This window comes from Tetrao urogallus (genome assembly GCF_951394365.1).
Source record: "Tetrao urogallus genome assembly, chromosome: 1".
In the NCBI taxonomy this organism is placed as follows: domain Eukaryota; kingdom Metazoa; phylum Chordata; class Aves; order Galliformes; family Phasianidae; genus Tetrao; species Tetrao urogallus.
In genome coordinates, this window is record NC_136813.1 from 181,904,003 (window position 1) to 181,919,924 (window position 15,922).

The following is a 15,922-nucleotide window of genomic DNA, read 5'->3' on the forward strand; positions in this document are numbered from 1 at the left end:
ACATTCCATCAAGCTCAAGGAGAAATTCACTGAGAGCGTTTCTTGACAATTTCTATTTGACTGCAAGTGCTTTTCTATAAGGATGCAGATAGAGAACTCTTCATGATGCCCTAAATGCCTTCACAAAGAAAGAGTTTTAACCATAGATGACACACACTACTAAGTATTTTTGTAAATGTAATGCAACAGTTAGATTAATTATTTAAGTTTCAGTGACTTCAGCTATAATGTGACACTCACTATTGTCATGAGAGGCAGTGCCACCCCACATGCCACTGCACCTCCAAAGCCTCCCCACACTGCTTGTGGCAGGATGGCAGGGACTTGGGGAGCTCTGCCTAGCAGAACCACATGTGTTGGGAATATTTTTCTTAGGAGAAGCATGAAGTTATTCCTCAAGGTGGGATTTCAGTTATAGGCTACAGTTATTTAACTTGAGCCACCGAGGCCTCCATCACAGCCACAGAACCTGTGAAGATACTCATGGAGCCTCTGAGGCCAAAGTTGTCGGGATCCACATCAAACTAAAAGTGAAAATCTAAGCTTTATAGCTTCCAGGCATTCAGCTGGGCACATGACACTGAATATTTCACAGAAACCACTGGAGCTGACAGAATGTTGACAAACCATGTAGCCTATCTAGCAATAGAAAGCAAGGAGTAAGGTCCAATTTAGGTGGCCCATCTGGAGGAGAAATGAGAGCCAAGGCAACCTTTAATCTTGGAACAAAGTCTCAAGGAAAGCATGATAAACTGTACTGGGGCTATGGAAGTTAACCTTTTGTCCAGGAGCCTGGACAGATGTATTTATACATTTATTTGTTTAGACTTCTTAACACTCTGAGATCCTCTGACTCTGTACTAGGTAGAATGACTTGCTCCTGGATGTACCACTCAAACAGAGTTCTTTACTTATGCACTTTATCTTCTTTTGCTGATACGACTCATTCAAACGAATCCTTCTTGTCTTTGACCTGAAGATGCTCCCAGTGAGATGACTTCGAAGGCTATGCTGTTCCTATCAGCATTTGGCACAACATGACATTATTTTTCTGATCTCTTCTGTCCATTTTGATTCTTTCAGAGCTGCCTTGCAGTTGCTACATGAAAATTTGATTGTGTATGTTTAGGGTATGTCTGCATAGCATTGTTTGGTGCTACGTGGGAATACAGAAGCTGGCAATAAGTGGCTCTGAAACCAAAAACACTGGAACTATAGCAGAACCTTTGATCAAATTAATATACCAATGTGAGAAGCAAGGTACAAGACATGATACAATGAAGATGCATATTCTGATATTGATGTCAATTATATTTTGGATATTACTCTCCAACTCCGTTGGCATGCCTTCTGCCTCAGGCAGTGCATTTTGATCAAAGCATTTTAGGTTAATTCAGGCTGGAAGGACCTCAGGAGGTCTAAATATCTGCTGCTAAGCTTGTTTCAGTTTACAATATTCAGTACCAAAGAGCCCAAAACTTGGATGCTATATTCTGGATGGAGTCTAACAAGTGCTGGGTAAAGGAAGATAATCACTTGCCTTCAATCTATTGGCTGTGCTACTGGCAATACAGTCCAAATTACTTTGCCCAAATAAATATTAGTGAAGGAAAACAAATTTCCCATAAAATTCAAAAGGCTAAAGATTTTTAGCCTGTTTTCATTGCTGCTGACATATTGTCATTTTCAGCTCTTTTTTCTTCTGTTAAATTGTTGGTACAGAATTTACCTAGAAATAGTATTTTCTGTTCTGCCACTGCCTACAGTAAATGTCATCTTTAGGTTCATTGCTGTTCTTCAAACTTTGGATTTGAGAGTTTCTTAGTGTCTTGGGATCACTGAAATCCAATGCAGTTACTATTTGAATAAATTTGTTCGTCACTTGCACAGCCAACTGCCATGTTCATTTACTCCTGGAGGTGCTCAGCTACTCTTCAATGGTGGCTACCTACTTGCTTGGGGAGAAAGAAAGGCATACCCTGATATGATGGAGGTCAGGAGGAAAAGTGGGATCTTGAACCTGAATCTGTTGTGCTCCTTAGAGTATTTAAGTTACAGAACTTTTGGTTGGTTGGTCATTTTCTCTTCCTCTCTTTCCATCTCCCCCAACCACGTATCTTATCTGTGAAATAATTTTCTGAAAAATTCATGACTAGCTTAGCTGATTAATATGTATGTATCACAATGCCATTTATGGATTTTTTTCTATCTGGTCTTCTGCAAAGAACTTCCAAAGGGCTATTATATTCGATAAAGTTAAAACTCAGAGTCCCAAGTGGCTAATTATCCATGTTTTGTTACAATATTCATTCTAGCAATCATGGAATTTTGAAATTCAGCTGAGGTAATCCGAAAAGGAACTCTTTAAATAACTGCACGGTCATGAAATACTGCAAAGAAGTTTTCTGAGGTCATTTGCTATTATAAGATATGGCTTTCCATATCTTGTATGCTGTCTTGTGCACTTTTCTCAATGTAGAAGACTGCAGTGTGGCCCCAGTGTCATTTATTTCCTCAGAAATCAGTTTGGGCTAAAGAACAGATTCTTCTAAACATGTTTGGGATGTGGGCAAAGGACTGAATTAGGCTGTAACATGCAAAATGACGAATGGCCTCACTTGCCTTGATTTTTCAGAAGTGGCCAACAGTCAAAGTTTCAGATGGATTTGGTGGAAGATGGGTATCTCTCTCAAAATAAAGCTTTTTCTGATCCTATTTCCAAGGGACTCTATTCAGCCAGTTAAGCTTCAGGTGCTATTTGAAACACTCAAGGGTGCCTCTGTGCCTGTAGTTGCCACTAGATATGGCTCTGCTCTGCTCCAACTGCCTGTGCTCCCTTGATGTGCCTGGTGCATCTCAAATGGCACCAGATGCCTGTATCAAAGCAATGAAGTTGAACCCCAGCAAACTTAAGTTTTCCAAATGGAAAGTGAACTATAATCCTTCAGATTTGATTCTGTATTTATCAACCCCTGTGCTCAATGGTAACTTCTGTGCTTTTTATGGTCCAGCCAATAAAAAAAAACAATCTCCCTGTGCCTTTCTCTGACAAGTTTCCAAATATTCATATTTCTTCTGCAGTGCCCAAACTGGACAGGTGCAGTCATTACCTCAGCTTTTATTTCAAATTCCTGAACTTCACCTTGACTAAAAATAAATACATAAATGCATAAATAAATAAATACATTTGCATGTGAATTATATCCTTGGTGGTTACCTGTTGAGTGTCTCTTTGGGATGAAAGAACAGAAAAAATCTTCTTTGTGGGTGAATTTTGCTGTACTCAGACATCCAAATGAGTGTATAAAGCAGTGCTCAGAGGCGAGAACAACCTTTGGGTTTCTCCAATACACAGCGGACAAATAGCGTCTCTGGAAACAACCTTGAGGGTCCCTTCAGCTTTAATTAGTGCAGCAATTAATTAGCAGGTGTCAGCTTTTAATTACTTTTTTTTTTTTTCTTTTCTTTTTAAACTTGGGGCAAAACTGGAAAAACAAAGCTGCAAACCATTATTTACTTACTGATTGTGGACCCTGACTCGGGCCTGTTCAGGGAGCTGATGATAACAAAGCCAAACCCTTCGTTCTCCTTGCGGTGGATCACCACGTCGCTGGTTTGCAGGCTGTGGGACGTGAAGCCCTCGGGAGGAGTCGCATTGCTGCTGGAGACAGCGTGATTGCTGTTAGCATAAGTCGCGTAGTCACTTCTTGGAGAGCTGTGGTGCGTGGACACAGAGCCTGGGCTTCTGCCATTCTCTGGGCATGGCTCTCCTAAAATATAAGTCATGCCAGTTTTACAGTCTGACTTGCTCAGTGGATCTCAATTTACAGTACATTTGCTAATGCAACATGAATACACTTGGCTGTCTGTGGCCCAGACCGCTGCGAGTATTAAGCTGGGAGCTGTAATAGATGCAGAGAGACAGGAATCTGCACGATTATGCAGAGAATTCAAGGGCAATCAGATAAAGTAAGCATGAATACTCAGTGCTAAGCTGTCTAACAGAAGGGAGAGGGAAGTAAAAGCAGTGGCTATCTGGATGGCTAAATGTTAGCAAGCACCATTCCCTTGTCTGCTGGTGGATCTGTCATCAAGAGGAAAATGTGACTGTCTAATCCAATATAAAATTATTTGTGTTTGGATTAAAATAATTTAAACAAGCAGCTAACATAGAGTAATTAGGATTAGCTGCATAATTTTCCTCTTACAAGTTGATTAGCATGCTCACAAGGCATTTATGGAACAGAGCAGTTATACAATGACAAATAATCACAGTCTTTCTGTGGGTGTTGTCACAGAAGCAGTGCTCATTTAAAGGTTTGGAAGATGCTCTTGTGTGATGAGTTGGAAAGGGCAGAAGGAATAGTGGTATCCTTTACTGTTGTTTTAAAGTAGCAAAACCAGAGAACAAGTTCAGCCTTTAAGGATTAAACACTTTTTTAGTACAAGCATTTTAGCAATTAGAAACAGTAAGGTAAAAGATGAAAAAACAAAAGGAGTAATATTCCTTGCAGATCTAAGTTGTTTACACAGATCATTACATATCGGGATTTAATGCAGAACTTTCAGATAATTGTAAGTAATACATCTTCTCAACGATGATGGGCTCTGAACGTGCAGAGCTTATGCATGCACATGTGCCTCCTAGGAAGAAAACTCACAGATTAGACCTTCAGTGTGTATGTATTAATAAAATAAACATCATTCAAGGCCAGGCTGCTGTTTTCTCAGTCAAGTGTGTCCTTTAGTAGTCCTTGTGAGACTACGGAATAAAGTGATTAGAGAGAATAAGGAGGAAGAAAAACAAACAATTATTGTACTCCAGTGTTAGAATTGAAAATCTCCAAGAGTTATTGAACCAAATCTGCAACTAAATGCCATAGTCGGTGACAAGAGAGATCTCATTTTCTGGCTGTCGTGTTTCAGAAAACTGAATGCCGTTTGTATCAGTATGGCTGCAACAGAAAGGAAATTATCTTACCCTGCAGAATGACCAAGAGCTGGCTTGGACATAAATAAATGCAACTGAAGGCCATTAAGCAAGCATAGGAAAACAAAGATAAAGGAGAAAAAGTTCAAACAGCTACCTGATTGTTAACTCTGCAAAAGATACTCATCAGAAAAATTACATTTTGCTTCTGCCTGTGAAGAAATGGCCTTTCAATCTGTGGTTTCATAATCAAATTGTGCTCCTGGATGGTGAGAGTCTGTTCCCAGCCTGGGAGAGGTCTGTGTGAGGCGGTGGTCTCAGGCTGGATAATACATGGACATCAGCTGTCAGCCATCAGGTGAGCGCAGGGCAGCCCCAGTGCTCTCCACTCTATACAGCCACCTTGGATGCAATGTGGCTAAGATGATCATACTTCATTTTTCAGTTATGTTCACATCAGTCATTTTTAAAGTCTCCCACTAAGCTTATGTTGTAAGACACAAGATTAAAACTCTGTTCATCTATAGAAATGCTTAAATATTAACGAGTTATACACAAAGCTCCCCAGCATGGTGCTCTCAGGAACCCAGGATAACTCCAGGTGTCTCACTAGCTTTCTCCATTCTGCATGCCAGGAGACTGGACTGTCTCAGATCCTGAACTTTAACACATACCCTTTTCTACCCCTACATAAATAGCAGAATCACAGAATTATAGGGGTTGGAAGGGACCTTAAGAGACCACCTAGCCCAACCCCCTGCTAAAGCAGGTTCCCTCCAGTAGGTCACACAGGAAAGTGTCCTGATGGGTCTTGAATATCACCAGGCAGACCTGGGTAAGGAGCTGGCTCGCAAACATCCGGCGCATTACCTTGGTTATTGGCCATTTTCCTAGTGCTTGGGGAGCTGCAGGGGGGCGTCGCGGCAGGCGGAGGGGGCCCTTTCTGGCTGCAGGCCTCTGCAGTTGGCAACAGAAGAAAGTCAGTCCCGCAGCAGCAAAATGGGGCCGCAACGAGGGGCTGCGGGATGAGGGGTGCGTTGAGGTTGGCTTTGGGGCAGGGGAGTGGAGGGGAGCAGCTCAGGCAGCGACAACAGTTCAGGGCACAGGAGGTGGGTGACAGGACAGGCTGAAGATGTGCTCATTTCTGGTGCCTCAGCAAATTGCACTAACCTTGTCCATGTTAGAAACAGCACACTTCTTTCTTGGATAAGGAACAGTAGCAATCCACTTTGACAGATGCTGCTGCACGTTTTTCCAAGTTTGTGTGTTCTTCAGTCTATTCTAAAGGTTTTATTTACTTCAGATCATTCATATTGTTTTAGCTTTACTCCCTGGAAGTGTCTGCTTGAAGGGAGGAAGTGGCCCTGCTTTCTAGCAGCCATTTCCTCCCTACAGATCGACATCAGCCAGCTGACCTTGTATTTGGGGCAAAAATCTCCAAATGGCATCAGTGAGACCAGAAATGGGCTTTTAACACATACGAGAGTGAAATGAGTCCTTGTACTAGATAGTTAACATTCTCTGAGAATTTCTCTGTTTGCTTATACACACAATCAGCATTAACAGCTTTAATTCAATGTGAACATTTTGTCCCAAAAGCAGACAAGAGGAGACAGCACAGACCAGGACAGCACAGAACAAACCCAGAGCAATCATGGTACACTGGGGCTGCCAGTGGGACACCCACTTCTGCAGGAAGCAACACTCAGCATTAGCGTTTTCATCACAGAAACAAGGGACGCGTGTTTACAACTATTTGTTCTTCAAATGACGGAAAACATTCACTCCTATTTGTCAGCACCTGCTCATGCTGATAGCAGTGAGCTGTTTTTCCCAGTCTTCTTCACTCACCCGTGGGTAGCACCTTTCTCCGCACAGTAAGATTCACCTGCCCGTTTCGGGCAGCATTATGCATAAGATCAATCACATATCGGTGGGTTTTGCCGGCCACTGGAATCCCATCCACATACACCAGTTCATCACCGGGATGGAGGCGACCGTCCCTGTCTGCTGAGCCCATTGCAATTACTGCTCCGATGAGGATCTAGGCAGCAAAGGAACAAAGCCCTGATATATATACAGAGCACACAGACATTTCCCCCATATACAAAATCCCCACAATACAGACATTTTCCCTTTCTGTTAAGATACAGTTTGTGACTCAGCAAGACCTGTGTGTTCCTGAAAGCCACGTTCCTGCACTGTAGGTGTGACAGAAGATGTTTTCTTGCTTTTGGTGAGAAGGCGAAATCCCAATCTCAGGATTATTAACCTGTTATCTTCAAATCAAGACAATTTATCTGAGATGGTGAGTTCATATAGCCTAGATTTTGCAGAAAATCTAAACAGATTAGTTCAATTTAACGGTCCTGTTGATTCAAATTTAGTTAGTCTGCATACTTCTTACTTGAGGCTACTTACTGCTGCACTGTGTAAACACCTGGAGTAATGCGACGTGGTTTAGTGGGCATGGTGATGGAATCATGGCTGGACTAGATGATCTTAGTGTTTTTTTCCAACCTTGATGATTCTATGATTCTATTATTCTATAATGCAGTTGAGGTCAGTTGTGGAAATGACCCCTTGACATAGAGTTTGCTTTGGGACTCTTTAGGGGAAAAAAAAAAAGTGCTATATTAAATATCACTACTCATAAGGAATAATTGCTCAGGTAGCAACTGATTAGCAAAATGAAAAAATGTCAGCTTACTCTGTGCAGATGTTGTTTTCCCAAATCAATATTAAAAAGTAATTTGTATGGGACATACAAGCTAGTAAAAAATCTGTTCAGAATCTTTTAATGACTTTCTCCACTTTCTATGCACATAAATCCACATAATTTATTAGAAGAAGACATATATTTTCCCTGTGGAATAACTGGTAGAAGAGTCAAGACTGATTCTAACAGATCTTGCTCTCTTTGAAAGAATATTAAAGCATTCACAGAGCAAGTTCCAAATTTTCTTTTCTCCTGTTCAGTGCTAGAGTGAGCATAGAATGATGGATGTGACATGCTGTGTGACAATCCACTTTAAATAATAAAAGATAAAGCCGTCTCATATTGCTTTCCATGAAGAGCTGAAAAGGCTGATGTTGTAGTCACACAGGTGGTCTTGTTTTTTGTGGTCTCAGCTGCAGAGTTGGAAGCACCCCAACAGAGTGTTTAAATGAAACTCCCCGTGTGGAGCCTGCAGAATTTTCCCCATTTTCTGTCCTGTCTTTGTCTCACTGTTGCTTAGAAAACGTAGCAAAGACAGAACAAGATCTGGCATTTTCCTGCTTCCTGATGTTATAAGCAATACCAGGCTGAGTTCCCAGAGATGTTCTTTCAGGTTCTCCGTTCTATTCTTCAAACACTGGAAGAATACACCTCAAAGCTTTGGAAAACACTTTGTGAAAAACACAGCTATGAAATATGCAGTTATTCCTCTTCACTGGAGAAGAAATGATTCGTGCAAAGCCAAATTTAGCTGGATCTGCACAAAGTAACTCAAAACCTTTGCATTTGTCTATCTTGTCAAAACTTTTCTTAATTATCTTGAGAAGCTTCTTTAGATTGTAGGATTGTAAGGATTATCTTCCTTCTTTTGCATTACTGGGTATTTGCAGTTTCTTTATAATTGATCCTAGACTGCCAAAATATTGAATAATTTGTTCATCTTTAAACTTTGAAGAAGCATAAAGGCAGCTCACAGTATCTACTGCAAAATGCAAAAACTCCTTCCACTTATGGAAGTAATCAAATCAAGTAACAAATCAAGTAATTACTTCTTATTCTTTTCAATGTCTACAGTGGAGTGTGACTGTGTGACTGATTTATGCAAAAGGACACTGCTGGACAAAAGCAGCAGTGCTATTTTGAACACTGCAGGTAGCTTGTTCGCCAAGAGAATGGCCACCGTATCTGTTACTGGGCATGTTTAGAAGCAAGTATGACTTCATTCTCCTTTTTCATTTTCCATGTTTGAATTTGCTTCTTATCCACTATGTGCTCTCATTTCATGGCTAAGTAGTTTCCATAATAGCTATAAATTCTACAAGCAAAACACAAATTAAACAAAATATTTATCAGGATTATATTACCAGGTATGAGATTACTTTGAATGCATAAGGAAAATGATGATGACATTTATGGCAATAAAGACTGTGTTGTAGAGAAAAAAGGTAATTTTCACCCACTGCTTGAGATTAAGCATGCAAAATGGTGGGATTAGGAAGATTGTGACACAGCATAATCTGAAGTTTGGGTTTTATAACTCATCCATGTTAATGTCTGTTTTGGTACTGAGTTTCTTTGTGACACTTACTAACTATTTGACTTTATGTTTCAATTTCTCTCAATGTAAATAGAACAGATTCATGGGCATGCAATAAACTTTACGAAATAGACATCTAAGGTGTGATAAATCTCACCTAATTTTAAATGTCTGGATTCAAGATAATCTTCTGAACTCTACCCAATGCTAAAAATAGGAGCTCCTAATGTGTGGTCTGAATTACCCTAACATTCTGCTCTGTAGACTTCTGTTATGTCTTAGAAATGTCTCTTTCTTGGCACTGAGCACAAAATACTGCAGGTCGCTCTAAAAGTAATGCCTCCTATTTATTTCCATGGAAACGACAACAGATGCAGTGAGAGCAGTAGCAGTGTTTGATAGTGCAAATTCTTACCTACAGAAAAACTATTTTTCAACACAGTCACCACCATTAGCTGTTCGTTTTTGCCAGTGATGAACAAGAGCCTGCATTTTGCATGCATGAAAATCTGTACCAGCAAAGATGCCCCACCGTCGCTGTTGCCACTGCTGAAATGTAGAACAAATCACACCACTGTTCTCACATCCACCATAAACATTCAGCAAGAGTCAATCAATGTCAGTGATTTTATCTGCACATAGGAATTCAGTGACACATCTTTGCTTCATACACACTGCCATGCCAGATGCCGTTTTGTCAGAATGCCCTGCACTGCCATCTTTCACACAGCAACAAAATGTAAGGGAATATTGGTGGGAAGGTTCAATCTCTACTGCAATACCTCCACCTACCTCTGACATTGTGGACAACATAATAAAATAGGAGGCATTGCTTTCGGAGCAGCTCACATACATCTTGCAGGCATTTATGAAATGAATCCCAGCCAGGTCATGTTGAAAAGGAGAAACTCTTACTGTAATTATGTGTGTGTTCCTGTGATTTTGAGTTTGAGCTGTTTGAATGTATTCAAAATACTTCCCCACTTTGGGATGGCAATGTGTAGCTTCAGCAATATTATACCCTGTAATAGAGTCATTATCTATAATTTGCCAGGCCATAGGAAGATGTGATAAATACCTTCGGTGGCTTGATCTCATGAGGTTCAAGAGGTGACTGGAACTGCACAAGCCACAGTCATGATGTTTGAGATACCTTCACAGACTTAAGTCTTTCTTTTGGAAAGCATCTTTATGCTTACAAATATTTAAAGTGGACTATTTCGGCAGCATTTTCTCCTTCTGAGGGTGAGCAGCTAGTGTAACTAGAAGCAAACTGTTACAGGTTCTCTATAGTGTCAGTGCTATTGTTTTGAAAAAATTTATGTGGATTCTGCTTCTTTGAGAAAGTAGCGTCTTAGGCTGAAAAATCCACACTCTTTTTGAGGAACCAAACCACAAAGACAAAAGGCAAGGAAAGTTTCTTTTTGTTCTGTGTTACCTGACTGCACAGCGGGAGAGCTGAAACAAGCATTTCAAAGAGTCTCAGTTCTTGTTTTATAGGAAATGCAAGATTTGGAGCACAGGCAGAAGCTGCTGCTCCTTTTCTGAAGGAGAAAGGAATAGGAGGCTGTGGGTGGGCTGTCTGTGGGGGAGCAGGGAAGTAGCGGAGGTGAGAAAACAGAGTTAAGAGTTCTTATATTTGGAGTACAAACAAGATGGAAACTTTTTTTTTTTAACTGGAGCACGTCTGTCTTCTTCACTAGGGATGAATGTGGGCAGTGAAATGGGTGGATGGGCACAAAGGGAGTGAGAGCCAAGATGTTTGGCACTGCACCCCCTAACTCCAAGCTTCCTTTCTGCCTTGTAGGCTCCTCAGCTTCAGGCTAGATTCTCCTCATTCCTGGGAGCTTTGAGAAATGGTTTGTGGGGAGGCATAAATCCTGTTAGAATGACACATCTGGGGGTAAATGCTTTTGTGTTTGTAAACCCTGAAATAGAGGCAGCTGCTTTGAGGCTAAGTGCAGGCTGAGAGCAATTGTTAGTTGGACAGAGAAGCATCTTAGGAGGTGGTACACAGAAGGCAGCATTTCACTCCTGCTCTTTAAAAATAGCAAGTGCTTATCTCTGCACATGCTATCCAGCTATGAGCACTTGTTTGACTTCACACAATAAAGCCAGGACAGTCCTTTGCAGAAAAGAAATTTGAAAGAGCTGCTTCCTCTGTGACAGTTCACTGCATAATGCCTCTGGCTGGGGGGCAAAGGACTCCTTTCAGAATTCCCACTCTGCTGGGTTTTTGAGCTGAGACATAAATTCATGTCTCTCACAACTCATGCAAGTATTCCTAACTGTTAGAGTACTAGATATTCTAAATCAGTGCTCACTCCCTCCTTTAGGTGGAAATCATTTCATTTTATATAAACGATTATCTTCTGGATGAGGCATTTCAGCTGCACTTTTCCCCTTGAGAATGTCATAAACCTCCAAACTGCAGAACCAAACACACTCTCAGTGACTACTTAATTATCCATTTGTAATGAAAATGGAATTGAAGGAGAAATCAAGAGAGACTTCCAAAGAATGCCTGAGCACCTCTATAGTCAGGGGCACTTTCCCAAGAGGTGGGAATTGCCATCAGATGCCACAGGTGCCAATTTTCTGCAGGATAATACAGACTGTTTCCTCTACTTCCCAAGAGACTTCCTTTTTGGCCGCATTCAGTGGGCAAGCTTAAAGAATGCACACTGACTGGGCCATACAGAGAGGACAGGGAAGATGCTTAGCAGAATGTGAGGATGGTGGCTCCGTGGCCTTGTTTTTGATGCACTGGGACAAAACGCATAGCAGAGCAATGCCAGAGTGACTTCAGGCATACTTACAAGTGCTGGCAATGAAAGTGTCATTTTGATACTGAAGTCCTTCTGTATAAACACACCTTGGTTAGCTTTGAAAATCTGTTCCAAATCTCAAATAGACTCTTTGTGTTTCAATCTGCACTTTGTGAAGTATCTTCTTCAGAATACAGTGCATTTGTTTCGTTTCACAGGAGACATCAGTAAACTACCATATTTGATACTTTGATATTTTTGATAGATGTTGACAATGGAGGATTTCATGTGTTTCTTAGGACCATGTATTTGTTAGTGTTAACGCCTGAATGACAATGGTATTTCTCTGTAAGAATCCGAATGCAGAATATATAAACCTATCAATCAGTTATACACTTTCCTGGAAATGGTTCACAGTGGTAACGCAGAACTCAGACTACACATAAGGTTGTGATAATAAAATGTCATCAATATAGATCCAGGATTAGTTCTCACTAACAAGCTACTTACATCATTATTATATTATATCATCAAAGTTATTCTAAGGAAGTGCCAATTCTACCTTTCCTCCTCAAATCATTTTATTTACATACACATCTCATGTTTTACCAAAATACATATTCATTTCTTTTTAAAATTGTATATATTTTATAGCTGTTTTCACCTGTGATAAATCTAAGTGGGCTTTGTTTGGTGTTTTAGTTAAGGGAGTATTTACTTCCAAACAGTATAAAGCTAACGTTGTCATGCTAGATGTTTCACATGATCATATTATCTAACCTGGAACACGGACTACAGCTCCCAGGTGGGGCCTTTTGTGCCTCTGGAAATAAATGGCATTATAAATAGGATATTTTAAGGTTATGTATATATACATATACTGCCTGCATTGTACATAGTTAGGCATAGTCTTGCATAATTTGTCTTTTAAAATGTTCTTCCTAAAGTTAAAACAGTCTTGGAAAGTCAGGATGGAAAGTAAAGTGTTGAGTGATGCATTGTGTCAAACCTGGTTCTAGCTTAATTTACTGAGACATCTTTCAGATGCTGACAACCTGAAAGCCCTGTCTTTATCTAGATGAACAAAAAACCATTACGCTTTAGCTGTAGCACCGTGCTCAAGGAGTCACAGAATCATAGAACGGCCTGGGTTGAAAAGGATCATAATGATCATCTAGTTTCAACCCCCCTGCTATGTGCAGGGTTATCAACCACCAGAACAGGATGCTCAGAGTCACACCCAGCCTGGCCTTGAATGCCTCCAGAGATGGGGCATCCACAACCTCCTTGGGCAACCTGTTCCAGTGCGTCATCACCCACTGTGTGAAAAACTTCCTCCTAATATCTAATCTAAACCTCCCTTGTCTCAGTTTAAAAGCATTCCCCCTTGTCCTACCTCTATCAACCCATGTAAACAGTCGTACTCCCTCCTGTTTATACGCTCCCTTCAAGTACTAGAAGGCCACAATGAGGTCTCCTTGGAGCCTTCTCTTCTTCAAGCTAAAAAAGCCCAGTTCTCTCAACCTTTCTTCACAGGAGAGGTGCTCCAGCCCTCTGATCATCTGGGTTCAGTTTGTATTATTACTGTGCTTTTTTTTTCCCTGACTTCTACACAGAATTTAGACACAAAACAAGGAAAGTCAGGAAGAAATAACTCACAGGCTGTCCAGGCTCATCTCCTCCAAGGATCCTGAAGCCAAAACCAGACTCCATTCTCCGAAGGTGAACATCCAACTCCTTGTAATCGGGACCTGGTTTAAAGGGAAATGCCACTGAGCAAATCATTTTTATTTATTTATTTATTTATTTTCCCAGAGAATTTTCACCACCTTCCCTCCCCTTTGGTGTTCATTGCACATGACTAATGGCAGCCTGGTTAGAGCTGGTGGAAACAAATGGGACACAATGCTCTGCACACAGACAAGGAAGAGACACTTGAAAACGTAGGTGCCCTACAGAATGATTATGTTCAATAAAATACACTAAACCCAAGCTACAACACATTCACAGGTGAACAGTACTGAAAAAGTATTTCCAAAATAGTGGTTATAAAGATGCCTTTCTCCTAAGACTGCATAATATTTTTCTGTTCAGCCACCTCTGGCATTTAATCTGCATTTTCCTTGCAGTTTTTAAAACCTAAAGAAAATAAACTGAAATGGGAGATAAAGATACATAGAAAAATTATCAGTCCAACTTACAAAAGATGAATAATAATTACAGGCCATTTTAGTTCCACACACAGAGAAACCAATGTTTCTTTTAATATAATGTAGCTTTTAAGTACTCCACTTTCAGGAATTACCTCCAATAAAGAATTTTCATGAAAGCTATCACTGTAAGCCTCTACGTCTTAAGGTTTAAATTGAAAACTAACATAATTTACTTGAATTCCATAATGCTACCCAATTAAGGTCTCAGCAGCTTTACAAATCATTAAAATTGCACTTCCATATGCCTGCATAACATGCCTGTAAACATATGTTCTGCATTGGAATGTCTCAGTTCAGGAATATAGAATTGTTTAAAAATCAGTTTCTTTTAAAAGTATCCTTAGCTTCATTTGAAAAAGCTAATTATTTTGGGTCTTGATGCCCTCAAAATACAAAGAGAAATTTTAAATAAATTTTCAATAGTATAAAATGGAACTGTAATGGATTGTGAAACTGTTTGTTTTGACTATCACTTTGTCTGAATAATCAGAAATACTTCGAGCTCATCAGCAAAAGCAAGACAAGAAATGAACACGAATGGTCTTTTCTACAAATTATACTTCAGTCTATAAATTGTGACAGCTTTTGTTGCATGTCAGCTTGTTGCCAACCCCAAAAGACAACAAGGGTTGAGTAGGTTTATTTCAGCAAACTGTTCCTAATGTCTCCAGTCATGCCGTGTTTCCTCAGGAGGGGTGGAACTACAGATGGCTGAAATACTGTGCTTCAGCCACTCTCATTTACTCATTTCCACAGAGCATCAGTGGACATCTCACAAACTGCAGGGTTGGACAGATCCCAGATCCAGTTTGGAATTAAAACTGATTTAGTTTAGTCAGATCATGCAAAGGCAGACACAGAAATACATGCAATGTCTCTGTACTATGATCATGCCATAAAAATCCTCTCTAGAAAGCAGCATGGTACATTGCTCCAGCAATGTATATTGGTAGGAATGAGACTGAATCAGTCTCAAATGCTTCAGCTGGTAAAATGCAAGTATTACCGCTCTAAAAAAAACAAACACGCTCTTCATATATTTAAAGAAAAACCTAAACAGATCCTAGCAGCATAATATTCTGACTTTCTTTCAACTTATCTGATGTTTCTCAACACTGAATAAGAGAACATATGAAGTGTGTATGTTAATTTAATGCAAAGGTTGTTCAAAAGTTGTGAGAGGTAAAGGAATTTCAAGACGAAAACAATACTCCGTCCTTACCTGACTTGCTTATACAGCAAAGAACTTGGCTTATTATTAGGGAGATTACCTTGCAGATATACACAGTAGGATCTAACAGTAGGTCTTAACAGTCAAAGGCACTGCTTCCAGCAGCTGGCTGCAAATTAAGCCTTACTTTTTTTTTGGTGCACACACGGGTGGATATGCAGAGTTGGGCAAGTATAAAAAAGCTCAGTTGTGAAAAATATGTGCTCTGGCACACAGACAAATAATTCACTTGAACACATACATTTACAAACACTGATCAAAACCAATGTCAGATCAGACTCTAAAATAAGAGGCATTAATTCTTTAAAATGAGTCTATTTTTCTATTTGTCTAGAATGGTCCACGTAAGACAGGTTGGCCATAAAAATGTATGTGGAGATATTCTTCTTTTCTGAGTTCTAACACAGTTTTGGATTAATTAACTCTAGCCATACCCTTGCTCAGAAGAACCTTTTCACCAAAGAGGTGAAAGTCTATAGAACCCATTCTCTGCCAACTCCTCTCAGGAAAGTGAGTTGCCTTTA

The 15,922-nt window shown here is 40.1% G+C and overlaps 1 protein-coding gene across 3 annotated transcripts in view; it reads right to left on the reverse strand.

Annotated features, from left to right (window-relative positions):
* MAGI2 (membrane associated guanylate kinase, WW and PDZ domain containing 2) overlaps positions 1-15,922 on the reverse strand; it is a gene marked incomplete at both ends in the record, with an annotated part of 716,521 nt that overhangs the window by 54,338 nt on the left and 646,261 nt on the right. For 2 of the 3 annotated variants that reach the window (XM_079534500.1, XM_079534499.1), the window contains 3 exons: positions 3,522-3,770; positions 6,782-6,974; positions 13,614-13,705. In XM_079534500.1, coding sequence (XP_079390626.1) covers positions 3,522-3,770; positions 6,782-6,974; positions 13,614-13,705 — 534 coding nt within the window. Of the gene's footprint in view, positions 1-3,521; positions 3,771-5,800; positions 5,888-6,781; positions 6,975-13,613; positions 13,706-15,922 lie in introns of all 3 variants that reach the window. The other variant, XM_079534498.1, reaches the window with a different exon arrangement.